Source organism: Ailuropoda melanoleuca, chromosome 15, assembly GCF_002007445.2.
Source record: "Ailuropoda melanoleuca isolate Jingjing chromosome 15, ASM200744v2, whole genome shotgun sequence".
Lineage (NCBI taxonomy): Eukaryota > Metazoa > Chordata > Mammalia > Carnivora > Ursidae > Ailuropoda > Ailuropoda melanoleuca.
In genome coordinates, this window is record NC_048232.1 from 87,666,944 (window position 1) to 87,690,682 (window position 23,739).

At 61.5% G+C, this 23,739-nt stretch overlaps 1 protein-coding gene across 3 annotated transcripts in view; it reads right to left on the minus strand.

Moving 5' to 3' along the window:
- Positions 1-23,739, minus strand: part of WNT7B (Wnt family member 7B) — a 48,717-nt gene that overhangs the window by 17,007 nt on the left and 7,971 nt on the right. For all 3 annotated transcript variants that reach the window (XR_004620892.1, XR_004620891.1, XM_034644204.1), the window contains exon 2: positions 6,686-6,912. Coding sequence is in view for 1 of the 3 variants with exons in the window: in XM_034644204.1 (XP_034500095.1) it covers positions 6,686-6,912 (227 nt within the window). In the remaining 2 variants the exon portion in view is untranslated. The remainder of the gene's footprint in view (positions 1-6,685; positions 6,913-23,739) is intronic.

Sequence of the window (23,739 nt, forward strand, 5' to 3'; positions counted from 1 at the left end):
AAGCACCCACCTCACAGGGGCCCTTGCCGCGAGGGGGAGTTTGTGCCGGGGGGCAGGGAGGAGGGGGGGCTCGCAGCAGCTGGGACGCAGGAGGTGCGCCATGCACTAGGGCTGCTCTCACTCTCCATCTCAGAACAGCTGAGACCTGGGCCTGGAGTGGGCGTGCGGGTTGCCAAGGCTGTGCTGGGGCAGTGGGGTGGGGGTGTGCACGTGTGGGCGTGCCTCTGTGTGTGTGTGCGTGTGTGTGTGCGTGTTGCCCTCTGTCCCTCTTTCGGTATGTCTCTGTCCTTCTTTCTTGGGCTTTCTCCTTCTCTTTCCCTCTGTCCCCATCTGTCCCTCGTCTCTTTCTGGCCCCACCCATCCCCCACCCCAGCTCACCTGTGGCTGAGTCAGTGTCTCCACACTGAGCCCTTCCCTGCCCTTGTCATAAACAGAGCGCTGGAAAAAGCCACGCCAGGTCCGAACACGCCGGCACCCCCGAGTGCCCGAGGCCTTTGTTCTGACCCAGTGAGGCCCTCACACGCCTCGCAGCAGCCCTCCAGGTGGCCGTGCTCCAGCTGGGCAGGGGGTCCCCAGGCCCAGAATGGGCAGAGCCTGGCTTTGGGCCACATCTCAAGGGCAGCATGAGCGGGTGTCTCAGGGTCTGTGTCCCAAGCTGGGACGGCCTTCCAGGCATTTCCACCCCTCCCCAGAGCTCTGGGGAGCCTGGGAAGGCCTCTCGTGCAGCCCTGGCTTCCAGCAGCCCCTCTTGTCAGGGAGGTCAGCCTCGGACAGCCTGCCCTCGTGAACGGTCCCTCGTCCTGCTGTGGGGGATTAGCCTCTGCTGATGTGTGGGGATGCGGCAGCATCAGAAGCCCGCCCCCACCCGCGAGGCTATCCTCTGGCCCCCTGGCGACTGGAGTCCTGCTGGGACACAGCTCTGGACTGCCAGGTTCAAATCTCTAGGCCCTAACGTTATGTAACCTCGGGTGAGTCACGAGCCTCCCGTGAGCCTCGGTCTCCCCACCTGTGGTGTACGGACAGTAGACCTGGGATGAGCAATATGGAAGGGTCCACCCTCACCTGGCCTTGGAGGGGCTGCCGCCATAACAGAAACAAGCCTCTCATCCCCGAAGCAGGAGGAGTCGGGCTCTGAGACTGGCCGAGGCCCCGCCAGGCCTTGACTCTCCGAGGCCACGGGCCAAGGGAGGCCCACCCACCCCATGATCTGTGTCCTGCCTCTGCGGACCAGAGCCCAGAGCCCTGGACCCCTTGTCCACGAGACCCTTGGGCAGAACCCCAGTGTGGGCGCTGAGGAAGTGGAGGGCCTTCCTGCCCCCATCCTGAGGAGAGACCCCAAGTCCTGGCTGAGTCCTGGCCCCAACCTCAGCCCCCGGTACGGGTGAGTAGACAGGAAGAGCGCGAGCTTGCGCCCAAGTCGCACAGCGGGCCCGAGCAGCTGCCTTGCCCGCTCCCCTGGGGCATTCTGGGCGCGAGGTTCCAAGAACAGGGCCAGGTGGCCTTCACTCCACCTCCCGGCAGCCTGCCTCAGGACTGACATACATCAGGCACTCAATGCATGCAGGCTAAACACCAGGCACCACCAGCGCAGTCCCCCTCACACTCCTGCCCTGCCCCAGGAAGCAGCCGGCAAGCGACCCTCTGGCCTCCGTCTCCTGGGAGGAGAGAGCCGGAGCTGGGTTCAAGTGTCCACGCCAGCCCTGCCCAGGCGGGGCCGTGCTCCCGAGAGCAGTGCCACTGAGCAGAAGTCTCACGTGAGCCACCTACGTCATTGAAGGGAAGTGAGAATAAGCAGGTGGACGTCATTTTAGTAACATTGTTTATTTAGCCGATACGGCCAAACATGACCGTGTCAGCATGGGATTGTTGTAAAGATCAGTAAAGAGATGTTTTACTTGCTCTTTTCCTCTGGAAGTCTTCAAAATCTGTTGTGTACCTGACACTTAGGGCACCTCTCCGTTTGTACGCACCGGCCAGCAGTGGCCCTGGAGGCTCCGTCCCTCCTGGGAACCAATGTCACACCTCCCCAGTGCCCGGCTGGCAAAACCCCAGGCAAGGCCCCCGGGCACACAGTCAGACCTCTCCTCCAAGGAACCCACCAATGGCTGATTTAGAAGCCTCAAGACCCTCATCTCCCAGACACTCAGAGGTAAGTCACTCTGCCCCCTCGGATTGTCCAGGAAGCGATGGCCTTTGCTGAGCCCCTACCGCAGAGCCAGCTGCCAGCCCCAGGCGGCCACGTGAGCCAGGATTAGGGGCAGCCCCTATGCCTGGTCATGTCTGAGGCTGCACATGATGGGCGGGACTCAGTGTTCCATGGCAGCTGGGGTGGGGGTGGGAGCTGGAGTGCACAGAGCCACGGCCCCCCGTGCCTGTGCCACTGGGTCCCATGGTGCTCGGGGCTCGGGGCTCAGGCGGTGGGGGGGCAGTGGCTGGAGGGTGCCAGTGTTCGAGGGAAGTCCCTCTCCTGTTCAGAACCTTCTCTGCCTTCTGTGGGGCCCTCGGGGTCCCTGCACCACAGCTCTGCCCCCTCGCCCGGGCTCTGATCTCCCAGCTCTCTGGTTCACCCTCCCGACATTCCTGGAAAACACCATCCATTTTCCGGCCTCTGGGCCTTGGTATCTGCAGTTTGCTCTGCCTGGAACCCCCTCCCTGCGCTCACCCCAGGCTGGTCTGGGGCACTCGGATTCTCTCCGGGGTCTCATCTCCTATGTCACCCTGTCAGGAAGTGCCTGCCAACAGTCCCGACCAGATTGCTGTGACTGTAAGAAATGCTCTGCTTGCTCCGGGTCCCCGGGGGCCCAAGCTTCTAACAAGCATCCCTGGAAAACAAGTTCATCCCCCAGCTCTCATGTTGTGCCCCCGTGCCCCAGGGCAGAGGGGCAGGGGACACATTCACCCCCCTCCCCAAGTTCCCCAGCTAACACAAGAGATGGGTCAGGAGGGGCCTGGTCACAAGCATTCATCACGAAATGAGGAAACGGGCCTGGGCTGGGCTCGGGTTGCCAGAGAGTGGGGGCCACAAAACATGAGGTGGCACCATGTGTGGGTCTGGACTCCCTGAAGGGAGCAGAGCAACTGGCACTGGGGCAGAGGCGGGGGGGTTGGGGGCTCAGGGCAAAGCCAGCGCAGCGCCATCATTAGCAAGATTGATCTCATATGGAGTAGTGAGCTCCCCATCCCTGGAGGTGTACAAGCGCCAGCACCAGGTGCGGGAAAAGGGGTTGGAACTTTGCACAGGGCTTCATTTCCCCATTGAGGGGTTTCCCTTCAGCTCTCAAGATTTAGGCATGGCCCAAGGTCACAGGCAAGGCCTGAAGGGGGCTGTCCCACCTACCCAGGCCGTCCCCCCACTTGGGGCCAATCATTAATTGGCACCGCTTGACTGGCTGCTCCCACGAGTGCCCCCGGCTGCCTGCCAGCTCATGGCCCGTCTCCCATCTCGTGCCCGGGGCAGCCGCATGCCTCTGACATGGGCCGGCTTTGCCGCTTGGCCCCACTTCCTGCTCGTGACTCCCAGCAGCTGGGCTCTGGCAGGAGCCAGGTGCCTGCTCAGACCACCGTCACGGTGCCCGCAGGACTCCCGACGCCAGAGCCCTCCCCGCTGAAACGGGAGCTGGGCGGCCCTTCACAGGGGACAGCCTGGAGCCAGGGAGGGCTTCAAGCAGGGCCAGAGGCCTCAGCCCAGGTGGTTGGGGAGCCCGCCCCTCCCACCCCCGGGGCAGAGTGAAGGGCCAGATGAGCCGACCCGGGGCTAAGAGACTCTGAGGATGGAACTCCAGGATGTGACTGGCCTGGCTGTGGACAGGACCAGCCAGGTTGGCGTGAGAGGGCCTTCTCCGGGGCAATCAGATGTGAATAAGCAGAGCAGAGGGGCAGGGCCTCCCAGGGCTGCAGGCCGTGGGGGCAAAGTCTCAGAGGAGAAAAGGGCTGGCATGCTCTCGGAAGAGGAGGAAGTCAGCCAAGGAGAAGCTCTGGTTTCCTGAAGGGATGAAGGGGGGAGGTGATGTATGGCAGGGATTACTCAGACTCCCAGTTAAGGAGTTAACTTCATCCTGGGGCAATAGGGAGCTACGTCAGGTTTTGGAGGAAGGGAGTGACATGGCATGACCAGGGCTGGAGGAGAGACGGAGGAGGCAGTGACAGCTGCCAGGGGAGGGCCAGAGAGGTGGGCCCTGCAGGGACTGAGGGACAGGGCAGAGGGATGGGCAGGGAAACCCCGGGTTTCTGCTGAGACAACAGGTGCTCAGATCACGGGGAAGGGCAAGGACGGCAGATTTAAGCAACAAGATGCTGACCGTGTGGAGCCAGAGGAGCCCGTGGGTCAGTCTTGCTGAATGGTCCCCAGGGAGCTACCACGCTGGTCTTGGCCCCAGGGCAGAACTGACTGGGGCAGGGCTCAGGAGACCCAGCCAGAGAGACTAGAGGAAGCCCAGGTGAGCTGGGGCCCAGGCAAGGAAGAAGGGATCCGTCGGCCACAAGACGGTCATTAACGGCCTGGACAGGGGGTAGCAGGAACAAGAAGGTGAGGGATGGGGGTATTGGCTGTGAACAGCCTGCCAAAACGTTTGCCTCTGAAATGCTCGTGGAAGGGAGAGGAGGTGCCGTAGGGGGCCCCCTAGAAGCACAGCCTGAGACACCTATTCCCAAGGGGAGCTCGGGGCATGAGGAACACTGCACAGCACCCCCACCCGCACAACGGCAGACTTTACACCCCCCTCCCCCGCCGCCACCTCAGTCCATCCAGGGCTGGAGCTGACCCTCCCCTCCGGCCGAGCTGCACAGCCTCCCGGGCTCCTGCTGGGCTGAGGCCTAGTCTCCCAGGAGGGACAGCTGTGAGCTGTTGGCCATGATCCAGTGGATGTGTGACGCTCAGTAAAGGAAATCTGGGTGGGCACTGGTGGTGTCCACATTGGGGAGGACGGCGTGGGTAATGGGCTGCGGCCAAAGCCACTCCTCTTGGGCTTTTTATTGGCATTTATTGTGGACCACTGGCGAACCCCTCCGCCTGGGACCTGACCCTGAGAAGGGGCTCTGAGAGGCCACGTCTCCCTCACTGCCTGTGTCTCGTGGTCCCGAGTAAAGTCCAAGCCCCCACCCCTCCGTCAAGCCATGGGACCATGTCCACTGCCCGTTTCTCCGCTCCGTGAAGAAGCAAGGTTAACAGACAGGGTGGCAGACGGGGATTCAGATCCGAACCCAGCTCCATCATGGGCAAACCTTGCGGCCCGCAGTTGCGACCTCACACCTCAGCTGCGCTGTGGGGGCGCTCACAGCGGCCTCAGAGCCCGGAGTCTCAGGGGTGAGGGGCCAGGGAGGCAAGCGGACAGCAGGCAGAAGCAGGCACCGAGCAGGCCCAGGGCCGACGCCCTCCCACCTGAGGAGCACGGGGCACGCAGCCCCGCCCGGCCCAGCCGCCACCTGCGGGGCGGGAGCTGCACTTGGGTGGTGGGGCCCCAGGGGGGTGCCACCCTCCCGCCTGCGCCAGGTGCCACCCACAGGCTGCTCACCACAAAGGGGCCCCGGGGGCTTTCCCCTGCACCACCCCCAGCCCTACGCAGGGCGTTCCAAGCCCCGCAGTGCTGGGCTCTGGCCTGGGTCCCGGCAGCTGTGGCTCTTCGGCCCGCTGGGATCGGAAGGACGTGTTGTGCCTACACGCTGGGGTCTGAAATAACAGGGCACCCCCTGCACGCCTGGCACTGTGCCCCCAAGTCATCACGCCCCCATCTGACCCTCCTGGAAGGGCAGGTTGCGTCATCTCCCTGCCCTCACCAGTTCAATGGCAGTGTAGTGCGGACCTACTGCGTGCGGGCCCGGGAGCACGCTAGGGACCCAGACGAGGGCCCGCTCGCCCAGAGGTCGTGTTACAACTGAGGACACTAAGGTCCTGAGCGGCCCCAAGTGCCATGCCCAGGGTCACGCAGCTGGATTCCAATCGAGGTCGAGCTCTGGAAGTCTCACTTTTCCCTGTGAGCTCCCCTCAACTGGGCCTCAGTCTCCTTCCCTGTAAAATGGGCACCGTGGAGCCTCAGGGCTGTGTGAGGACACAGGTGAAGCACGTGACCTAAGGACTGTGATGGCGCGGTGGGACACATCAGTGGAGACCTGGCCACCCCTGCTTGGCATCCTTCGGTAGCTGCCATTGCCCATAGAATTGAACACCCAGCCCCTTCCCCAGCCCGCCTCCACCTGCACCCCCTCACCCCCCGCCCTGCCCGCCAGCCCGTCAGACTCCTCGGCGCTCCCACACGCACCAGCATCCCACGTGTCTCTGCTTGGCTCTCCCTCTGCCTGGAAAGCCTTCCACACAAACGGCACCATTTGCCTCCAGCCGCCCCCCCAAAACCCCATGCAAGAACTCCTGCTCTTATCCCATTTCCAGATACAGAACGGACACAGGGAGAGACAGAGAGGTGTGCCTAGTTCCGCACAGCGGCCGAGCACGGCGCGTCTCTAAGCCCCTCACCGTGCTGTCCGCCGGCCGCCCTCCAGCCCCACAGCCCGGTGAGACGTCCCTCAGCCACTCACACAGCTGAGTCTCCCTGGGGAGCTGGACCGCACCCCCCCCAGGCCGGGCTCAGAGAAGGGTGCTGGGCAAGCAGCTCTAGCAGAGACACTGGGGTGCTGCAGCCCCGCGCGGCCTTCCGGGGTGGCCGGGTCCCTGCAAGCCCGGAGGCACCCTTACCTACTCGGAGCTCTTGCCCGAAGACGGTCTTCTCGCCGAGGGCGGAGCAGTTCCAGCGGCCGAAGCGGAACTGGTACTGACACTCGTTGATGCCCATCTGTGCCCCCTCCCCGATCACGATGATGGCATCGGGCCGGCTCTGGCAGATGGCGCGCTGCCGCGGGGCCAAGCCAGGAATCTTGTTGCAGATGATGTTGGCTCCCAGGGCCACGACGGACGACAGCGCTCTGCAGAGAGGAGAGAGGACACGGGGAGGTGAGTGGCAACGCAGGGCCCCTCGCCCTCTGCCTGCTGTCCTGCCTCGCTCGGTCTCTCAGCCAGTGGGTTCCAGGCGCCCACCATGTGCCAAGCTCTGCCACCAGGGCACAAAACACAGACCCCTGCCCTAGAGAATCCATTTCCCATTGACCAAAACGCATGATCCCAGCCCAAAAAGGCACTCACACCTGTGCCTTCTCAGCCTCGGAACGGCCGGAGCCATGGGTCACAAGTGCTGGGAGTCAACAGTCCCTCAGAATACAAGGACCCCAGCTCCCCGTGCCTCTGAATCAGACACAGACCCTTCGGGTCAGAGAACTTCACACCTGGGATTCGATAACCATCAGCTCCGAACTGTCCACAGCCACCCCCGAGAGCATACCCCAACTCCTGACCACTGGGCTCCCCCATCACTTGCAGCTCCTGGGCTCCCCTGGGGTTCCTAGGCCAGGCAAGTTGCTGAGCTGGCTGGCCCTGCTGGGCGGCAAGCCCACAGGGTCCTAATTCCAGTTGCAGCCCATCTGTAAACTTGGGAAGGTGCTCTGCCTCTCTGAGCCTCGGTATTCACAGCCATGAAATGGGCGTATAAAGCATCTGAACCCTCCCCCCCACCACCACTACCACCACATAGGCTCAGACCAGACAACCACAGGGAGAAAGGCTGCACCCATGGGGACTGCTGTTGTCTTTCACTCATTTCTGGATGGCTGGGTCAACTCGGGGAGGAACCAGGAGCTGATGTGAATTGAGCACCTACTGTGAGCTGGGCTGGACAGGGTCCTCTTTGCAGCATTGTATCCTCAGAGTGGTCCCCTGGGGGGTGCCTTCCAGAGACCAGAGGGCACTTGCCAGGCTCACTCTGTTCACTTGAGATGTTATCAGCGTGTTTCTTTTCTGAGGTGACATTCACCTACCATACAGGTCACTGTTTTAAAGGGTACAGGTTTGGGGAGCCTGGGTGGCTCAGTCGTTAAGCGTTTGCCTTAGGCTCGGGGCGTGATCCCAGAGTCCTGGGATGGAGCCCCGCATCGGGCTCCCTGCTCTGCTGGAAACCTGCTTCTTCCTCTCCCACTCCCCCTGCTTATGTTCCCTCTCTCACTGCTTGTCTCTCTCTGTCAAACAAATAAAATCTTTAAAAAATAAAATAAAGGGTACAGGTCTGCAGCCCTTAGTCATGTTCCAAGACATTTCCACCACCCCCAGAATGAAACCCTATGCCCCTCAGCAGACACTCCCTACTCCCTCCCCACCCCCAGGCCCTACAACCATGAATCTGCCTTCCATTCTTGTGGATTTGCCAATTCTAGACCTTCCATAGAGATGCAGTCACATGATATGAGCCCTTTCGTGTCTGGCCGCTCTCACTTAGCATCGTGTCTCCCAGGTTCGGCCACATTGTGGCAGGTGTCCATGCTTCCATCTCTTCTATGGCTGAGTCATGTTCCATCACGCGGAGGGACCCCCTTCCGTGTGTCAGTGGGCCAGTTAGCGGCCACTTGGTGGGTTCCACCTCCAGGGAGTTGTGAACAGGGCTGCTGTGAACACGGGCGTGTAAGTTTTTGTTTGAGTCCCTGTTTTCAATTTTGGGGGGCACATCCCTGGGAGTGGAATTGCTGGGTCAAATGGTCGTTTGTTTAGCTTTTTGAGGAACCACCAAACTGTTTTCCACCGAAGCACTACCACTAATTTGGTTTTGGGGTACCCAGAGGAGGGGGGACAGCAAGTGGGGAGGAGGTGGGGGCTGGTCTGGGCAACAGCTGAGATCCAGAGGGCCATCTGGCTTCCAAACCAGAGGCCAGACTGGCTTAGTCAGGCACAAAGTGTGGGAACGAGGGGGACCACCAGGGGCTCCCCAAAGCTGACGTCCACGGCCCTGGTCTCGCAGCTCCCTGAGCTCCCTGCTCCTGCCCACTGGCTGCCAGCCTCTTTCTCAAGAGAAACAAGTCAGTGTTTTTCCAGGGCAGCCAAGCACCCACAGCCAGCTGGGAAAGTCCCCGTGTGGCGCGAGCCCACAGCACGTGCCACAAGCCGGGCCCCCCAGTGACACTCAATCCCCACGGCCTGCCCGCCCCACTCACTAATCTGGCCAAGACCCCCCTGGGTCTCCCACGGGCACAATGGGCAGAAATGCCCGAGGCTGGCGTGGAGTAAGAGCATCTGGGCGGGCTGGGCTGGGAGCGGGCTGGAATCTGGGGAATTCAGCCCAAAGTAATTGTAGATGCTCAGAAAACCGACCCGGGGAACTGAGATGGATGGGAACCAGCCTCCAGGCCTCGGGACAGAGCCTGCTTTGGATCCTGGACATTAAAAGCAAGCTCCCCATTCCCAAATTCTTCCACCAGTCTCCGGGCTGCAGAGCCCCCCAACTGCCTGGGGTAAGAACCCTGCTGGGGGTAGGAGCTTGGACAAATGGGTTCTGAATGGGGGACCCCAGGGGACTGAGGATGGACCCCAGGGGCCAAAACAGATCATTGCAGCCCTGGTCTCCCGCCTCCAGGCAGATCCCCCAACCCCCTGACAGCACCCGGGTCTGATCATGTCACTCCCTTGCTCAAAGCCCTTCCATAGCTCCCCAGGCTCCTTGGCGTAGAATCGGAGGCCCCCCGGGATCTGGCCTCCGACCACCCTGCCACCTTTGCCTGTGCTGGTCCTCTGCCTGGGCTGCTGCTCATTTTCCCTTTTTCTGTCTGGCAAACTCTACCTGCCTTGTGCCAGTGCAAGTCCCCTGAGCTCAAACTCTTTGGCCCCAAGGCACGGAGGAAGCACACGGTGAGCTCTTGTCTTATCGAGCACCAACCTCACCCGCGGGCTCTCACCGTGGCCCCTTCCACAGCCTTCCCAGCAGACCACAAGCACCTGAGGTCAGGACCACGTCCCAGGGAAATCTGGGGTGCCCGGGGCTGCCCCCTGGCGCTGTCCATGAGTGTTTGCGGAATAGCTGAACAAATGAGTACTCAAAGATGATGTCTGAAAGAGCCCCTGCCTCTTAATAACAAAAAGACAAGCCAATTTAAAAATGGTCAAAGGACTTGAATAGATATTTCTCCAAAGAGCCGTAACTGGCCAACGAGCAAGTGAAAGGATTCTAAATATCATTCATGAGGGAAATGCAAATCGAAACCTTCGAGGTGCCACCTCACACCCGCTAAGATGCCTATGATCAAAACGATGGAAAGCACCCGGTGTTGGCAGGCTGTGGGGAAATCGGAACCCTCGTGCATCACCAACGGGAATGCAAACCGGGGCCGCCACTGTGGACGGCAGTCAGGAAGTCCCTCGAAACGTGAAACACAGAATTACCAGGGGACCCAGCAATTCCACTCCTTGGTCTATGCCCAAGAGAACTGAAGACAGGTGTTCAAACAAACACTTGTGTACGAACGGACCCTCACAGCAGCACTGTCCACGAGAGCGAGCAGGAGGAAAGGACGCGATGTCCCCCAGCGGCTTAACAGACAGACAGGCTGGGGTCTATCCATACGATGGAATGCCGTTTGGTCATAAACAGGAGTGAAGTATGGATCCCTGCTCCATGCAGGAACCTCAAAACTGGTCGCTAAGTAACACAGACGCCGAGACTACACATTGCATGATTGCATTTGCAAGCCGTGTCCCGCAAAGGACAGAAAGTGGACCCGCGGTCGCCTGGCGCTGCGGGGAGGAGGCACGGGGAGCGCCAGCTCTGTAGGAGCCCGATAGAGGTGATGCGACCCAGCACGGGAGTGCGCTGACACGCCTCTGAGTGACACGCTTTCAAACGGTTCATGTGGCAAATTTTATGTTATGTGTATTTTAAACACAATTTTTTAAAAATTCTATCTACATACAGGACTTCTGGACATTGGTGGGACAGGTAGAAGGGGACAAGAGGGGCCTTGCCCGGCTGATCCCCACTTGTATGCTTCCAAGGACATGCGGGGCTGAAGGAGCAGGGGGCACGAAAGCCCCCAGCCAGCCCCCAGCAGCCAGCAGGTGAAAGGTGCGGTAAAGGCATCAAGGAAGACAGTTACACAGTATTTTGTGCCAGGAACAGAAATACCCAGATATGGCTGCTGAGTAAGAATTTTGAAATTGTCTCCCTAAGAATGTGGGGGTTTATCCATTCACGAAATTAAATACACCCATTCTGAGCACCAGCCACGGACCACACAGGCCTCTGCTCGGTCTCAATCGTCTCTCCTTACACCCCCATGTCATAGCTGTGCAGACTGCAGCTCAGAGAGGCTAGGGGACATGCCTGAGGCTGCATAGCCAGGCTCAGAGCCCCATCTCTGATTCCAGAACTCAGGCTGAGGCAGCGCTCTGGTCCATCACAGGTGCATAACAAGGACCAGAGCCTAGAGCGGGAAACTATGCCCACCTTTTAGCCTCAAAACACAGCTTTAAATCCGTTTCTTGCTTAAAGTCCTCCAAGGTGACTCATTAATTCATTCCAGCTTCCACTGCCGGAGTTTGAGGTCTCAGCCACCTGCCCCTTCCCTTCCCTGCAGCCCTGAGAAGGCCTGCCCTGCCACACCCCAAGGCTTGGCCACACTGTTTCTTCCGCCTGGAGGGGTGGGGGCTGCAGTTATGGGCCACTGGCCCTCATTAGGGAATCCGCTAGAGTGGAAAGGGGCAAAAATACATGGTAACTAGAAATTGGTGATTTGGAAGAGGGGGGAAGGAGGGTGGAAGGATGGGGGAGGGGAGGGGGAAGGAGGGTAGAAGGATGGGGGGAGAGGAGGGAGGTAAAGGGGGAGGGAGAGGAGTAGGGAGTAGAGAGGAGTGGAGGAGGGGAGAGGAGCAGCCAGGGAGAGGAGGGTGAGTGCAGGTCGTATCCTGGAATATTGGCAGTTTGGGAGTGAGGGCATGCCTTGGGCGCTCTCAGCAAGCTGCCCGCCGGGTGGGCCTGGCTTTCACCCCCAAGCAGCAAGATCCCCCCGGGTGGCTTCTCGGCCCGCAGCTGCCCACCCAGGTGCCCCGGGACAGCTGGTGGGGAGCTTCTGAGCAGCCCTGAGCACAGAAAAGCTGGGCTGGCTGCTCCGGTTTCAGTCGCTGACTTTTTCCACGGAAAAATTCTGCTCCAGGCTCATTTCCTTGTGCTATTCGGAGGCCTCGGGACAAAGGTAAGAGGCCAGGAGGAGTGGGCAAAGCTGAAAGTCTGGACATGTTCCTCAGCCCTGGCCGGGCCAGCCCCACGAAGGGAGCTTCGGGGCAAGTGGCAGCAAGAAGGTTCTGCCTTGTCCCCAGGGACTGTGGACGGGCCTCTGATCCCCGACCAGAGGTGCTGAAGCCAGCAGAGGGCCAGCAAGGATGCGCTTCCGTTGTTCCCTGGCACCAGGCACGGGGTGCCAGCAGGGCTGCCGAGGGACAAGAGGAAGAGCTTCCCACTTGCCGGAGGTCCCAAGGGGTCAGGGCTGCCTCTAGGACTAGGGGATGCCAGAGGGTGAGGGGCGAGGGGACCACTGCCAGGCAACAGATGGTGCAGAAGTGGCCAAGAGGGTGGGACACTTGCTATGACATCACCCACCGGGCAGCCCTGTCGGGCGGAGGGTAGGAACGTGAGCCCCGGTGCTGGCTAGCTTGGATGGAACCCTGGCTCTGCCTTCTCCTGGCTGTGAGACCTTCGGTAAGTTTCTGTGCCTCAGTTTCCACATCCACGAAGTGGGAGTACTGAGAGCCCTGCTCCATCAGGGCTGTTGGGAGGAGTACATGATGCTGGCCAAAGATGAGCGGTCATCAAGTTTGCCCGTTATTAACCCTCACTGGGGACCCATCACTGACCTCCATTCATTGAGCCCCCAGGATCCAATCCCTCATGGGGATCAGGGACCAGCTGTGTTTATCGCAAGGACCAATACCTACACTGGCAATTCGGAAGCCAGTGAGTGTCTACACCCGCCACTGCACCCACCACGACTGGGTTCACTCCTGGATCAGCCCTTCCCTCTGAAGCAACAGATTCAGTCCAGGTCTACACACCCCCGGGAAGCAAGTGCTCACGTTTGCCACAGGGCATGTCTCCAGAACAAACTGGGAACCACCCCCCAGGTGTCCATCAGCAGGCGACTCACAGAGTTTGGCACATTCACGCAGCGGGAGGCTACAGCAATGACAAAGGGCAGACAGCTGACGTGTGACAACGTGAGTGCCAAGCGGAAGAGCCAGACAGGAGAACATAACCTCAGAAGTCAGAAGTTACCCTTGGCTCTGAGGCATGGATGGGGAGGGGGCTCGAGGGAGACTGCTGGGTTCCAGATTGTTCTGAGAAATGGTTTGTGTGAGTGCCCACATATGTAAAAATGCGTCAAGCTGTTCACTCGAGATTTCTGTACTTTATGTAAGTTACAGTGCAACAAAAAAGTAAAATAGTGCAATACAAAACTTCATAGGGCTGGCAAAATCCAAATGAAAACTCCAAGCTTTCTTACAAAAGTTCAAATAAGGACAGTACACTTAAGAAATGCGGTATGAACGCTCACAATCATCCCCTTATGCCTTGTCTGTGCGCCCGGCCCCGGGCGCTAACCTGTCCTGCAACAGGGGTCTGAGCAGGCCACTGTGGGCTGGGCCAGCCACCCCCGCAGGCCCCTGAGCTGGGCCACGTGCAGCCCAGTCCGGTTAAGACCCCGTCTAGGTCAAGGCCCAGCCTGGGGGGGCTCCTTGGGAGGTCAGGGCTGCCTCCCGTCCCCCAACTTCCTTGGGGAACAACATCTGGGTCACCTCACAGTCAGGGACCCCGAGGCCCAGAGAGGAGAAAATGGGGGAGCCAGTGTCTCACCTATGCCTGGGACCAGAGCCATCCTATCCTCCCCCATCTCCACACAGGACAGCCCTGCTTCACTCAGGAGCTAACGACCCTTCCAAATCCTGTCCCAGGAGCCAAGTGTCTAACCTACATCCCTCCTGCTGTTCGGAGTCGGTGCCTCAAGGCCGTGTGGGCAGCTGCCGTGTGCTGGATTCTGGCCAAGAGCTTCCCTCAGTGAGAGGGTGTCTTTTTATTGTTGTTGTTGTTACTATTATTATTATATTACTCCCTTAGCATAGGAACCAGAGGTCCAGAAAGGTCCAGCCACCTGCTGAGTAGCTCAGGGAGGGAAGATAGGGAAAGGGGTTTGGGACCCACACTTCCTGCCCCCAGACTGGTCCGTGCCCCATCATCCCTGTCCCTGACCCTCAAAGAGAGCTGGGGGGCGCTCACTGGTTTATCTGCAGAGCCCCCTCCCCCACCAGTCCCTGGGATGGGGGGCAAGAGGCTGCATGTGGGGCCGACCTGCACGGGGAGCCTTCACCAAAGGGTTCCTGAAGGAGGACCCCGATTCGTGCCAGGGGCTGAGTCGTGAACTCCCTCCAAACAGGCCAGCCCCCGCCCTATTGCTGGCCCCAGGATGGCAAGGGCCTTGTCGCATCCCACACTGCGCACTGCACCTGGCACCGACCCCCGGTGGTCCTCGCGGAACACGTGAATGAAAGAAGGGCAGAGTGAAGGAGTGCGGTGCATGAATGGAACCACTCACACCTGCCGAGGGGGCCTCTTCCAGGGGCAGTGACGCCCGCTGGCCCAGGAAGCCAGCGCAGCCGAGACATCCTCAGTGGGGCAGGGGCTGGGGACACTCGTGGCAAACGCCCGTTTTCACATAGACGGCTACAGGTTGATTAAAAATTAGCTTTTATTCCCACTTTACATCCGACTGAGAAAATGCCAGCCCTCCCTATGAAGGCCTAGCTCAGCAAGCCGTGGGAGGTACACAGAGGGGGCCAGGGCCCGTGGGGAAAAGACTGCCCCGAAGGAGCCCTCGAAAGGGCTTTGATCCCCTGGCACTACCAGGGACAAACTGTGCCTTTTTTATTTAGAGAGCCCGAGAGAAATGCCGTCATCGCAAGCCCAGGACCATGAGGCAGACCAGCCTCTTGGACCCCGAGGAACCCTGGAGCCATCTGATCTGTGCACAGGGCCCCAGAACTATGGGCCCCGCTGAGGCCATGTGTGCTGAGGAGGCCACAGGGCCCAGGCACTTCCACCTCAGGATCCCATTTCTCTAACAAATTCCCCAGCAACCGACCCCACAAACCACAGCCCAGGATGCCCCAGCAGAGGGGGAATGCCCCCCACACACAGCAGGGCCGCCTACCCAGCCCGGCCCAAGCTCCTCTTCGGCACCCACTCTCTGGACCAAGTACCAGCCATAATGCAGCCCGCCCCCACTCCAGGCTTCTGAGCTGGGGCAGCCCCTGCCCCGAACCAACCACAGAATCCTGGGAATGTTCCCTAGGCTAGGACCGGGGCAGCCCTCCACGGGGGAGACAAAGTATCCAAGTGCTTCCCGGAACTCAGACCTCGTGACTAGTCCGCTGGACCTCAACATCCCAGACCCCTCCCCCACGAGCCACAGGAACCAGACAGGGGTCACCGAGGGACATCTGCCCCTCCCCGGGTCCCCCTCCCTGCTCAGGTGGCGAGTACCACTTTCAGGAAGGTCAGCGGTGATGAGAAAAGCCTTCCCCATGGCCAGCCCACCCGGCCCCCTCTGTCCTCCGGGCCACCCACCTCCCTGCCCCACATAGCAGGACAGCAGCCCCAGAGCCTGAGCTGTCAGGGCTGGGGTGTCGGCTATGAGGTTGGCCCCAGGCACCCCCTTATCGCTCCACCCCCTTACCACTCCGCCCCTGCACCTTCGTTCTCCTCCCAGACCCGCTGACCTCCCCAAGGCAGAGCCCTTCCTCCCGGAGACCTTTTCACCCACCTGCCCGCCAGGGGGCCAGGACTCTGTCTGACGCCCTCAGGCCTCTCCTAAAGCCATCTGGGGTGAGGCTTATGCACCCCCACAAGCCGCGAGTTCTCCAGGACGGGGATCCTCAACACGGCCCAGCACCCACCCCAGCCCTGGGCTGGCCTTGGACGTGAACTCCCACCCCAGCCCCAGCTCCCTGGGAGGTGGGGACAGGCTGACCGGGCCTAGGCCAGATCCCCTGTCTCCCTCTGGGGCCCCATTCCTGGCCCGGGCCCCGGCTGCCCAGCTGCCCAGAGCTCCTGCAGCCCACGCTCCTGGCCCCGGGGCGCTTTATAACTCTTCCTTCTCGGGCATCCTCGGGCAAAATATTTGAAGAATGTTCTAATTATCTGCGATCAGCCAGGGAGGCGGGCCCGGTCCACTTGTCCAGGAAGTAACTCGGCAAATACCTGGGAAGATGGCAGCTGGCCCCCACGCCCGCCCACCCCATGCCCCACGTCCCCACCGGCTTCTCTGTCAGGGGGGCAGGGCTCAGCCCAGAGCTTCCCAGACACAGGTGGGCCGGAAGCCCGCAGCAGTCTGGCAGGGCTGCAGCTGCCGGTGGCCTCTGAGCTCCTACCTGTCAAATGGGGATAAGAACGTCCTCCAGGTCTGGGGTCACTCTGCAGACCCCCCAAGCCACCATCACAGTGCCAGAGCTTGGCACCAGCGGGGTCCCTGCAGCCGTCCTCTGTGGGGTGGAACAGGGTAACACGGAACAGCTGGGGCAGAGCTGGACACAGCCACTGCAAAGGCCCGGGGGCACTCAGCCCGCCTGTCCTCCTGGTGTTCCTTAAGTCTTCTCATGTCCTTCCCCTGCTGGAGCTCTTGGCCCTGTTCAGTGCACAGCATGGGGCTTGGGGACATCCCCAGACCTCAGGAAGTCTGTTCTGAGCCTCAGTCTTCCCATCTGAAAATAGGGATATCAGCCCTGTTTTGGCCAATGGCTTCTCCCCCTACTGGCCTGGGTGGGAAGAACTTGGAGGGGGGAGAGGACGCCCTGAAGGGGAGGGCAAGCCAAAATGACCACCCGTCCTGAGTGGCATCCCCCCCACCCCCGGCAGCTCCTCGGGGTGGGCCTTGCCGGCCTAACTTTACAGATGAGGAACGGGGTTTGCAGAGAACACCCAGAAGGAAGCCGCATGTGTAGCAGGCAGGGGCTGCCCCAGTGGAGATGCAGAGAGAGGTCCGGAGACAGGAAGGGGCCCAGGAGAAATGAAGCCATCCCTCTGCCCCTCCCTGCCCTGCCCAGGCCTCAGTTTCCCATCTGCGTGTGTAGTGAGGGATCAAAGCGATACCTGTGGCTGTATCCTAAAGAGGGTTCTCTGAGCTTGAGGTCCTGTGTTCGAGGTCTGCATGGCAGCTGACTCTCACTGGCCTCAGTTTGCCCATCTGTCCAATGGGGAGAACAGCCCCTGCTCGTAGGCGGGGCTCCTGCAGGCTGGCTCCCTCCACCATGGGTCCTGCCTGCTGCAATCTTTCCAGCCCACTGCCCCGCTCAGCTCACTGCCCGCAGTGTTCCCGGGGAAGAGAGCGGAGCGTCCGCCTGCTCCCTCGCGCCCCCGGCGGGCGCTTGCCCGCCCGCCCTCCCCACATAGCTGGCATTCCTGGCCTGGCGTTCTGGGACCCCACCCTGGAGGGAAACCAGGCAATCCTAGGAGAAAGCAGGTGGTGGACAGGGGTCTTGGGTAGGGCTGAGGCTGTTAGAGGTGGGCAAGCTCAGCCAGGGGAGCACAGGGAGCTACGGATGAGGGGGCACAGGGCCCGGAGGGTCCCTCCACCCCCCACATCCAATAAGGCAGTGAAATCAGGACCTCATCCACTCACTGTGACCACAAAACCCCAGGTCATTGACCTCTGACCTCAGAAACTTCTAGACCTCTGCTGGACATCCAGGGCCCATCATGACCCTCCTGGGTTCAGGCCTCACTGACCAGCAAGGATAGAGGCGCCCAGACCCCTCCAGTAGCCGGGCAAAAGTCCAGGCCCTGCTTGGTGCGTCCTCTTCCGAGAAGCCTGCCCCTGGTCTCCCCTCTGTCCTCCTTCCCAGCATGGTCACCACTAAGCCGGCCTCCCGAGGGGGCTGCTGGGGGCTAAGACTCAGCCACACCTATCTGGCCAGGCCACGGACATGCTTCCTGTACTTTCTGCTGTACTCTGGACCTCCCCGTGCTTACCCCCTGACCTCTCTCCTCAATTCCCATGGTGTAGGGGCGGGACACTGACACCTCAAGGTACGTGGCAGCCGAGGCCTGAGCAGGGATGAGACCCCTAACCTTGGCCTTGGCCTAGGCCCTCATGCCCCCAATCTGTCAGACACCAGGGCATCCTGCAGGCCTAGGTGACCAGGATGTCAACCTGAAACCTCAGGACCGATGGACAGACAGACAGGAGAGAGGAACAGGTGGAAGGACGCTGGCAGGGTGTCTGGCCCATGGCCAGGCTGGGAGTCTGGGCTCCTGTTGGGTCAGCCAGCACCTCAGCCTTCTGGGCTACTCTGGACCTTGTCTGAGCCATGGGTTCGGGGGCTGAGTCCCCGTAGGCAGAGAACACTGGGCTATCCCCTCTGTGCAGACTGCAAGGCAGGGCTGAACTCCTGGTCCCGGGATCTTGCCTCAGGCCAGCATCCTGGGGGGCCCCCTTCCGGGAACAGATGAAGGCGGGGGCCTACCTGGGCTGTGGGGCTCCCAGAGAAGAGCCCAGCTCCACCCAGACTCTCCCCAGTTCTACGGCCCTGCCCTCAGCTCTCACCAAACCTGGAGAACCCTCTGGGCTAGAATACCCCCCTCACTTTTTAAGCATCCCACTGCTCCCTCTGAGAATTCCCGGGCCACCAGGAACCCCAGCCAGCTGCCTCGGCTTGAATGCTTTATGGGACAGGGTGCTCACTGCCCCCCAAAAGCAGTCCACTCCCCCCTCATCAGGCTGGCTGTGATGAGCCACATGGGGGGGCCAGCAATGTCCCTCCCACCCCGCACCGTAACTAAGTGGCCTGGAGTCCTGAGCACCAGCCCTGCCTTCCGCGGCCAGCCTCCACCTCCCATCCAAGGCCACACAGACACCTGGCAAGGATCCGGTATCAGGGCCAAGAGCAGGACCCAGCCCTGAGGCCTTTCTCCCCACTTCTGGGCTCTCTGCCCCAGGCCCTAAGGACCTGTTTCCTCAGCCTCCCCTCTTTCCCCTCCTCCTCCCCCTGCAGGAATTTCCACCTCTGCAAGAAGGCCGTGAGAGGGAGCCAGGGGTCGCTCTGGGCTCACACTCAGACTGGCCTGGAACCCTCGGCTCTCCCCACCTCCCTAGAAGGGGCCAGCAAACCACCTGTGGCCCAGGTCCCCTGAGGCGGACACTGGACAACAAGGAGGATGTCTCCAACAAGTGCAATCATCACGCCTCACTCCCTGCCTCGTGGCTCTTAGAGCTGCCAGAAAGGGACTAATGGAAGAGAGGTGGGGGGTCCACCCTCCCCACCTCCAGGAGCCACGGCCTGGAGTGAAGTCCCCCCAATCACACGGCCAGCCAGGCAGGGTCTAAGACAGAAGACCCATGGGAGCCCGGGGCCAGCTCTCAGCCCTCCGCCCAGCACCCTTCCCCAGACACTGACCAACAGCAGTCTCTACCTGGCATTCCCAGGGCCTGTGTCCTTGGGGTGCCCCACGCCCCGTGCTCTGAGCTACTGGGCACAGACAGAGCAACCCGAGCCACTGGGTTGCGCTCCCGTGACACCAGCCCGCCCCTAGGTTCCCCAATGCGGACTCCTTGGCACCCCCGCAGGCTGGCTGCCGCACCCTAGCCTGTGTCATGGGCATAGGCATCGTGCTCCACCCCCGGGTCAGGGCCACCAAGGGGGGCGAGGACTCTGCCGGGGCCATGGGGGGGCTTGGTCCATAGGTGTGGCACCTGAGCCACCACGGGGCCTGGCACGGAGGGATGGCCCATAGGATGGCCCCCAGGGAAGAAGGGGATGGCAGGTGATAGACGTGGGCTCCTTCCAAAGGGGGGCGTGTCGGCACACCTGGAAATTCCCGGTGCTCCCCGCCAGCAGTGAAGTCACCCCACGAAGACCTAAGTCAAGGAGCCAGGAAGGCACCCAGCCCCCTAGCCCACCCCTGGGCTCACCGATGTGTCCTGGGGGCCCGCACACCTGGGCCCATCCACTGGGCAAGTGGCTCCTGACCAGGTCGATGGGCCTTGCTGGACCCAGACACGGGAGCAGCCATCTGACCATCCAAGGGGGTGTTTCCTGGGCGCCAACTCAGCACTAAGTGCTGCACTGGGTGCTAGATGGGGGGGGCGGGGGGGGCATGGAGCAGTGGCCAACCTGCAGCCACTTCCACCGGCCTCGCCTCCAAGCGTGCCGACAACGCCCCTCAGCCGCACCCTGCCCCCCATCCTCCCTGCGGGTCCTGCCTCCCGGAAACCCGTCCCCTGTCCCCGGGCCCACCTGCATGGGATATGGGGGGCAGGACCAGCCTCCTCTGCTCCCCGTTTCCCCTGCTTGGGTCACTCAGACCCAGGGGCTTCCGTAGCGCGGGATGAAGCCGCTCGTCCCTGCCCTGCTTGAGACCTGTCCTCCCGTGGCTCCCCAGGCCTGGGGCTGCCCTCCACCAGTCTGACCTCACCTCCCATGGCCCCAGCCCACTCTGACGGGCGGCTGCCTGCTCCCCGTGCCCCCTCGGTCAAGAACGCCGCTCTCCCTAGCACGTTCTCTAGGACCCAGGTCCGAGGCCACCTTCTGTGAGGGGTCTTCCCTGATCTGCTCTCACTGCAGATGGGTCAGGGCCCCTGCTCTGTAGGACCCCACAGGGCTTTGTGTACATGACGGGGAAGGAGGGGAGCTTCCCGGTTAGACCCGCATACACGGCCAGCCTTGTTCGCCAGGCTCGGGGGCTGCGAAGAAGGGCAAGCTCAGAGTAGTGATGAGTCCTGGCAGGAAGGGGAGGCGGGGATAGAAGGGGTCAGAAACACCGAGACCCACCACCCACAGGGACAGTCCAAGGCAGAAAAGGGGAGGGTTGCCCAAAGCCCATGGCGCATGGCGACTATGCCCACGGTGGCCCAACTTAGAAGGTCATGAGCTGGCCAGTCGGGGCCACCTTCTCTCTCTCTGCTCAAGCCAGTCTCAGAGCCCCTTGGGTTGAGACCCAAGACAGGGAGGGACCCAGGAGCAGAAATCTGAGGGCTTCCTGGCCCCCTCACATACCTGGAGGGAAAGGTGACCTCCGGTTCCAAGTCTAAACAGAGAGAGCCCTCGCTCAGAGCCTCATGACTCCCGGTCACTAGACAATTCTAACCAGCCGGAGTAGTCGCTTTCTCTAACAGACAGTGAACGAGAAGGCAGACACACCTGGATTCGACTATGAGCTCAGCCACCTTGAGCGGGACCTCAGGGGTCACTCAGCCCTCACTCCTTCCTTCACCGCCCCCCAGGTGGGTGGCCCTGGCTTAGCTCCCCTTTTCCGGCGGCCAGGGAGAAAACAAATTCAGAGCAGACCCCGGCTGGTGTGCCCGTGACAGAAGGCCTCTCCAAGACGACGAGAGCCTTCCACAGGTGGGACGCAGAGCCCTGAGCTCCTGTCAGGGGTCTGTGTGGTGGGCAGGCAATTTCTGCCAGAGGAACTCCCATTCAAAAGGGCTGTTCGTCGGTTTGCCACTTGGAACAGTGAGGGCCTGTCTCGGGTCTGGATCCCTCGGCACGGTGGCCCCCGCACCCCGGCAGCACCAAGGCCCACTTCGGGGAGGGTAAGCTAAGACACCGTCCGCCCTTGTCCCAAGGATCCTTCCGTCCCGGACCCTGCTCATTCACAGCTCCCGCTGGGCACGGAGGCAAGACTCCAGCAGAGCAAGCACCTCTGGTCTGGGAGGCCGTGGAGGAGGCTCGGGAACAGGGGTGGCCTGGGGGTGGGGGGTGAGGTCTGAAAAGCGCTGGAGGCCCCCAGTCTTATCAGGATGGGACTGCCGGGGATGCTGACTCGGGCCCCTCCAGACCCCGGCTGATGCCTGGAGAGCTGCTTGCCGGTTAGGCTGCTGTCCTCCCCGTCCTGCTCTGGGCACCTAGCGGGCTTCGGGGTCTGCAGGAAGGTGGCTACTTGGGCTGCAGAGTTCTGGTGTGTTCCGCTCACACCCTCGGACTGAGCGCTTCGGGGCGTCATCAGCGGTGAGGAGCTACCAGCTCTGGCGGGAGGCTGAGGCAGGGAGAGGCGTCAGCAGGCAGGATTCTGAGACTGGCATTGCGCTCTGCTGCAAGGCTGTGGGATGAGCTTCCCAGGGCCGCTGCATCCTCAATCACAGAGCCGGCCAACCACACCCCGTGGCTGCCTTGCACAGAGGACCCGTGAATGCTGGCTTCCTTCCAGGCAGGGCCCTTGCCCGGCATCCCTGGCCCTCAGTCCTGCATCTGCTTGAATGCTTCTGGGGCTGGCAAGCTCACTGCTCCCCTGCCAACCACGGGGCTGGCCCAGTGGCCCAGGCCTGGGGCTCCCCCCACTCGGAGGGTGAGTACACCGCGCATTGAGGGCAGGACTGGGAGGGGGCCCGGGCAGGCTGTGATGGAGACAGGGAAGATGGAGAAAGGGAGGAGGGAGCGCACCTGTGCCCACCCCCACCCTGTTAGCCAGCCCAAGGGGAGGCCCCAGCCCCGGAGCCAGGGAAAGAGGACAAACGGAGGTTTTGTCCTTGACCAGCGGGCGGCCCGCACCACACAATGACCCTTTCATCAGGCTGAGGGAGCCCTAGGTCGAGGTTTCATCTGACAAGAGAGCTCCCGGCCTCTTGTCCCTTGCTGGGGGAGTCCGGGGAGGGGGGGCTGAGCCCCATCTGAGCCGGACTGGGCCATGCAAAATGGAGACTCCAGGGCAACTAGCTGAAGCCCCTCCATCTGCTCCGGGGCAGGGGGTGGAGTGGGGGAGAGGCCCCAAGAAGTTAGGGGACTGGCCATGGGCTGCACAAAAAGGGGGCCTGTTCCGGGTACCCCCCAAACCTGAGCTGACGGAGGGTCTGGGTCTCTGCAATCAAGAGCTCCACCCCATCCCATTCCCCACCTGTCACCACCCTCGGGGTCTTGCCCAGGCCAGCCTGACAACAGAGCCTTGGCCCAGACCCCCGGTAGCAGTTCTGGGTTCCCCCACAGGCTCTGCAGTCCTGGCCCCCTGCCCCCCCAGGGGACACGGTGTGTGATTTGCTATGTCTGTGTCCACAGCGTCCCTAGAGGAGCCAAGTGTGGAAACACGGTGCAGTCAGGACCTCAAAAATCACCCCCTTCGTGGTGGCCTCCTCCCCACAGAGCGTCTCGCACCTGCCCTGATCACCCCGAAGGCCCCAGGCACCTGGGAACACCTTTCTCTGTTGGGCCACCATGGGGAGACTTTCTCCTCACAGGCAGTGGCCGAGCTGGTTCCAGATCCGGGAGGGCTGCTATCCTGGGTTCTGTGTGACTTTGGGAGGACCTCTCTGCTCTTCTAGGTGTCACCTCCTCCAGGAAGCCCTCTGAGACACCCCAGAGAGTTCAAACACTCTCCCCTGAACAGATACAGCCACCAATCCTCTCTCTGCATCCCAGCTGGCCAGGCTTCCTGCCCCTAATGGCTGAGAGGGACCCCATCTCTCGAGCACTTGCTGTATACCAAGCACCCGGCGGGACACGTCTCTCCATTTGCTCTCTGAGTCCTCACGGCCACTCCAGCTCCAGGGCACAGCTGAGTTACAGAATGCACCCCAGGCAGCAAGAGGAGGCACAGGGACAGGAAACCCGGACCAGGGAGGACTCAAGGGAAACTCAGTCAGAAAATGAGCCTTTCTCCTGCGGGTCCTCACGTGGCTGCAGGGCACATGGGACCTGGAGGAAGCACCCGAGGATGCACCTTCCCCTCCTGGCCCTTCCTCCCCACACACACAAGGTCAAAGGCAATCATCTCCAGGGCGTACCATCCCCCCTCTGGTTAGTGGTGATGAGCTGTGCCCACTCCACGAAGGCTCCAGGAGCGCTTTGGGACGGAACTCCATCTCTGCAGCCAGCCCAGGGGTTCCTGGGAAGTTCCCGGAGCTAGCCCC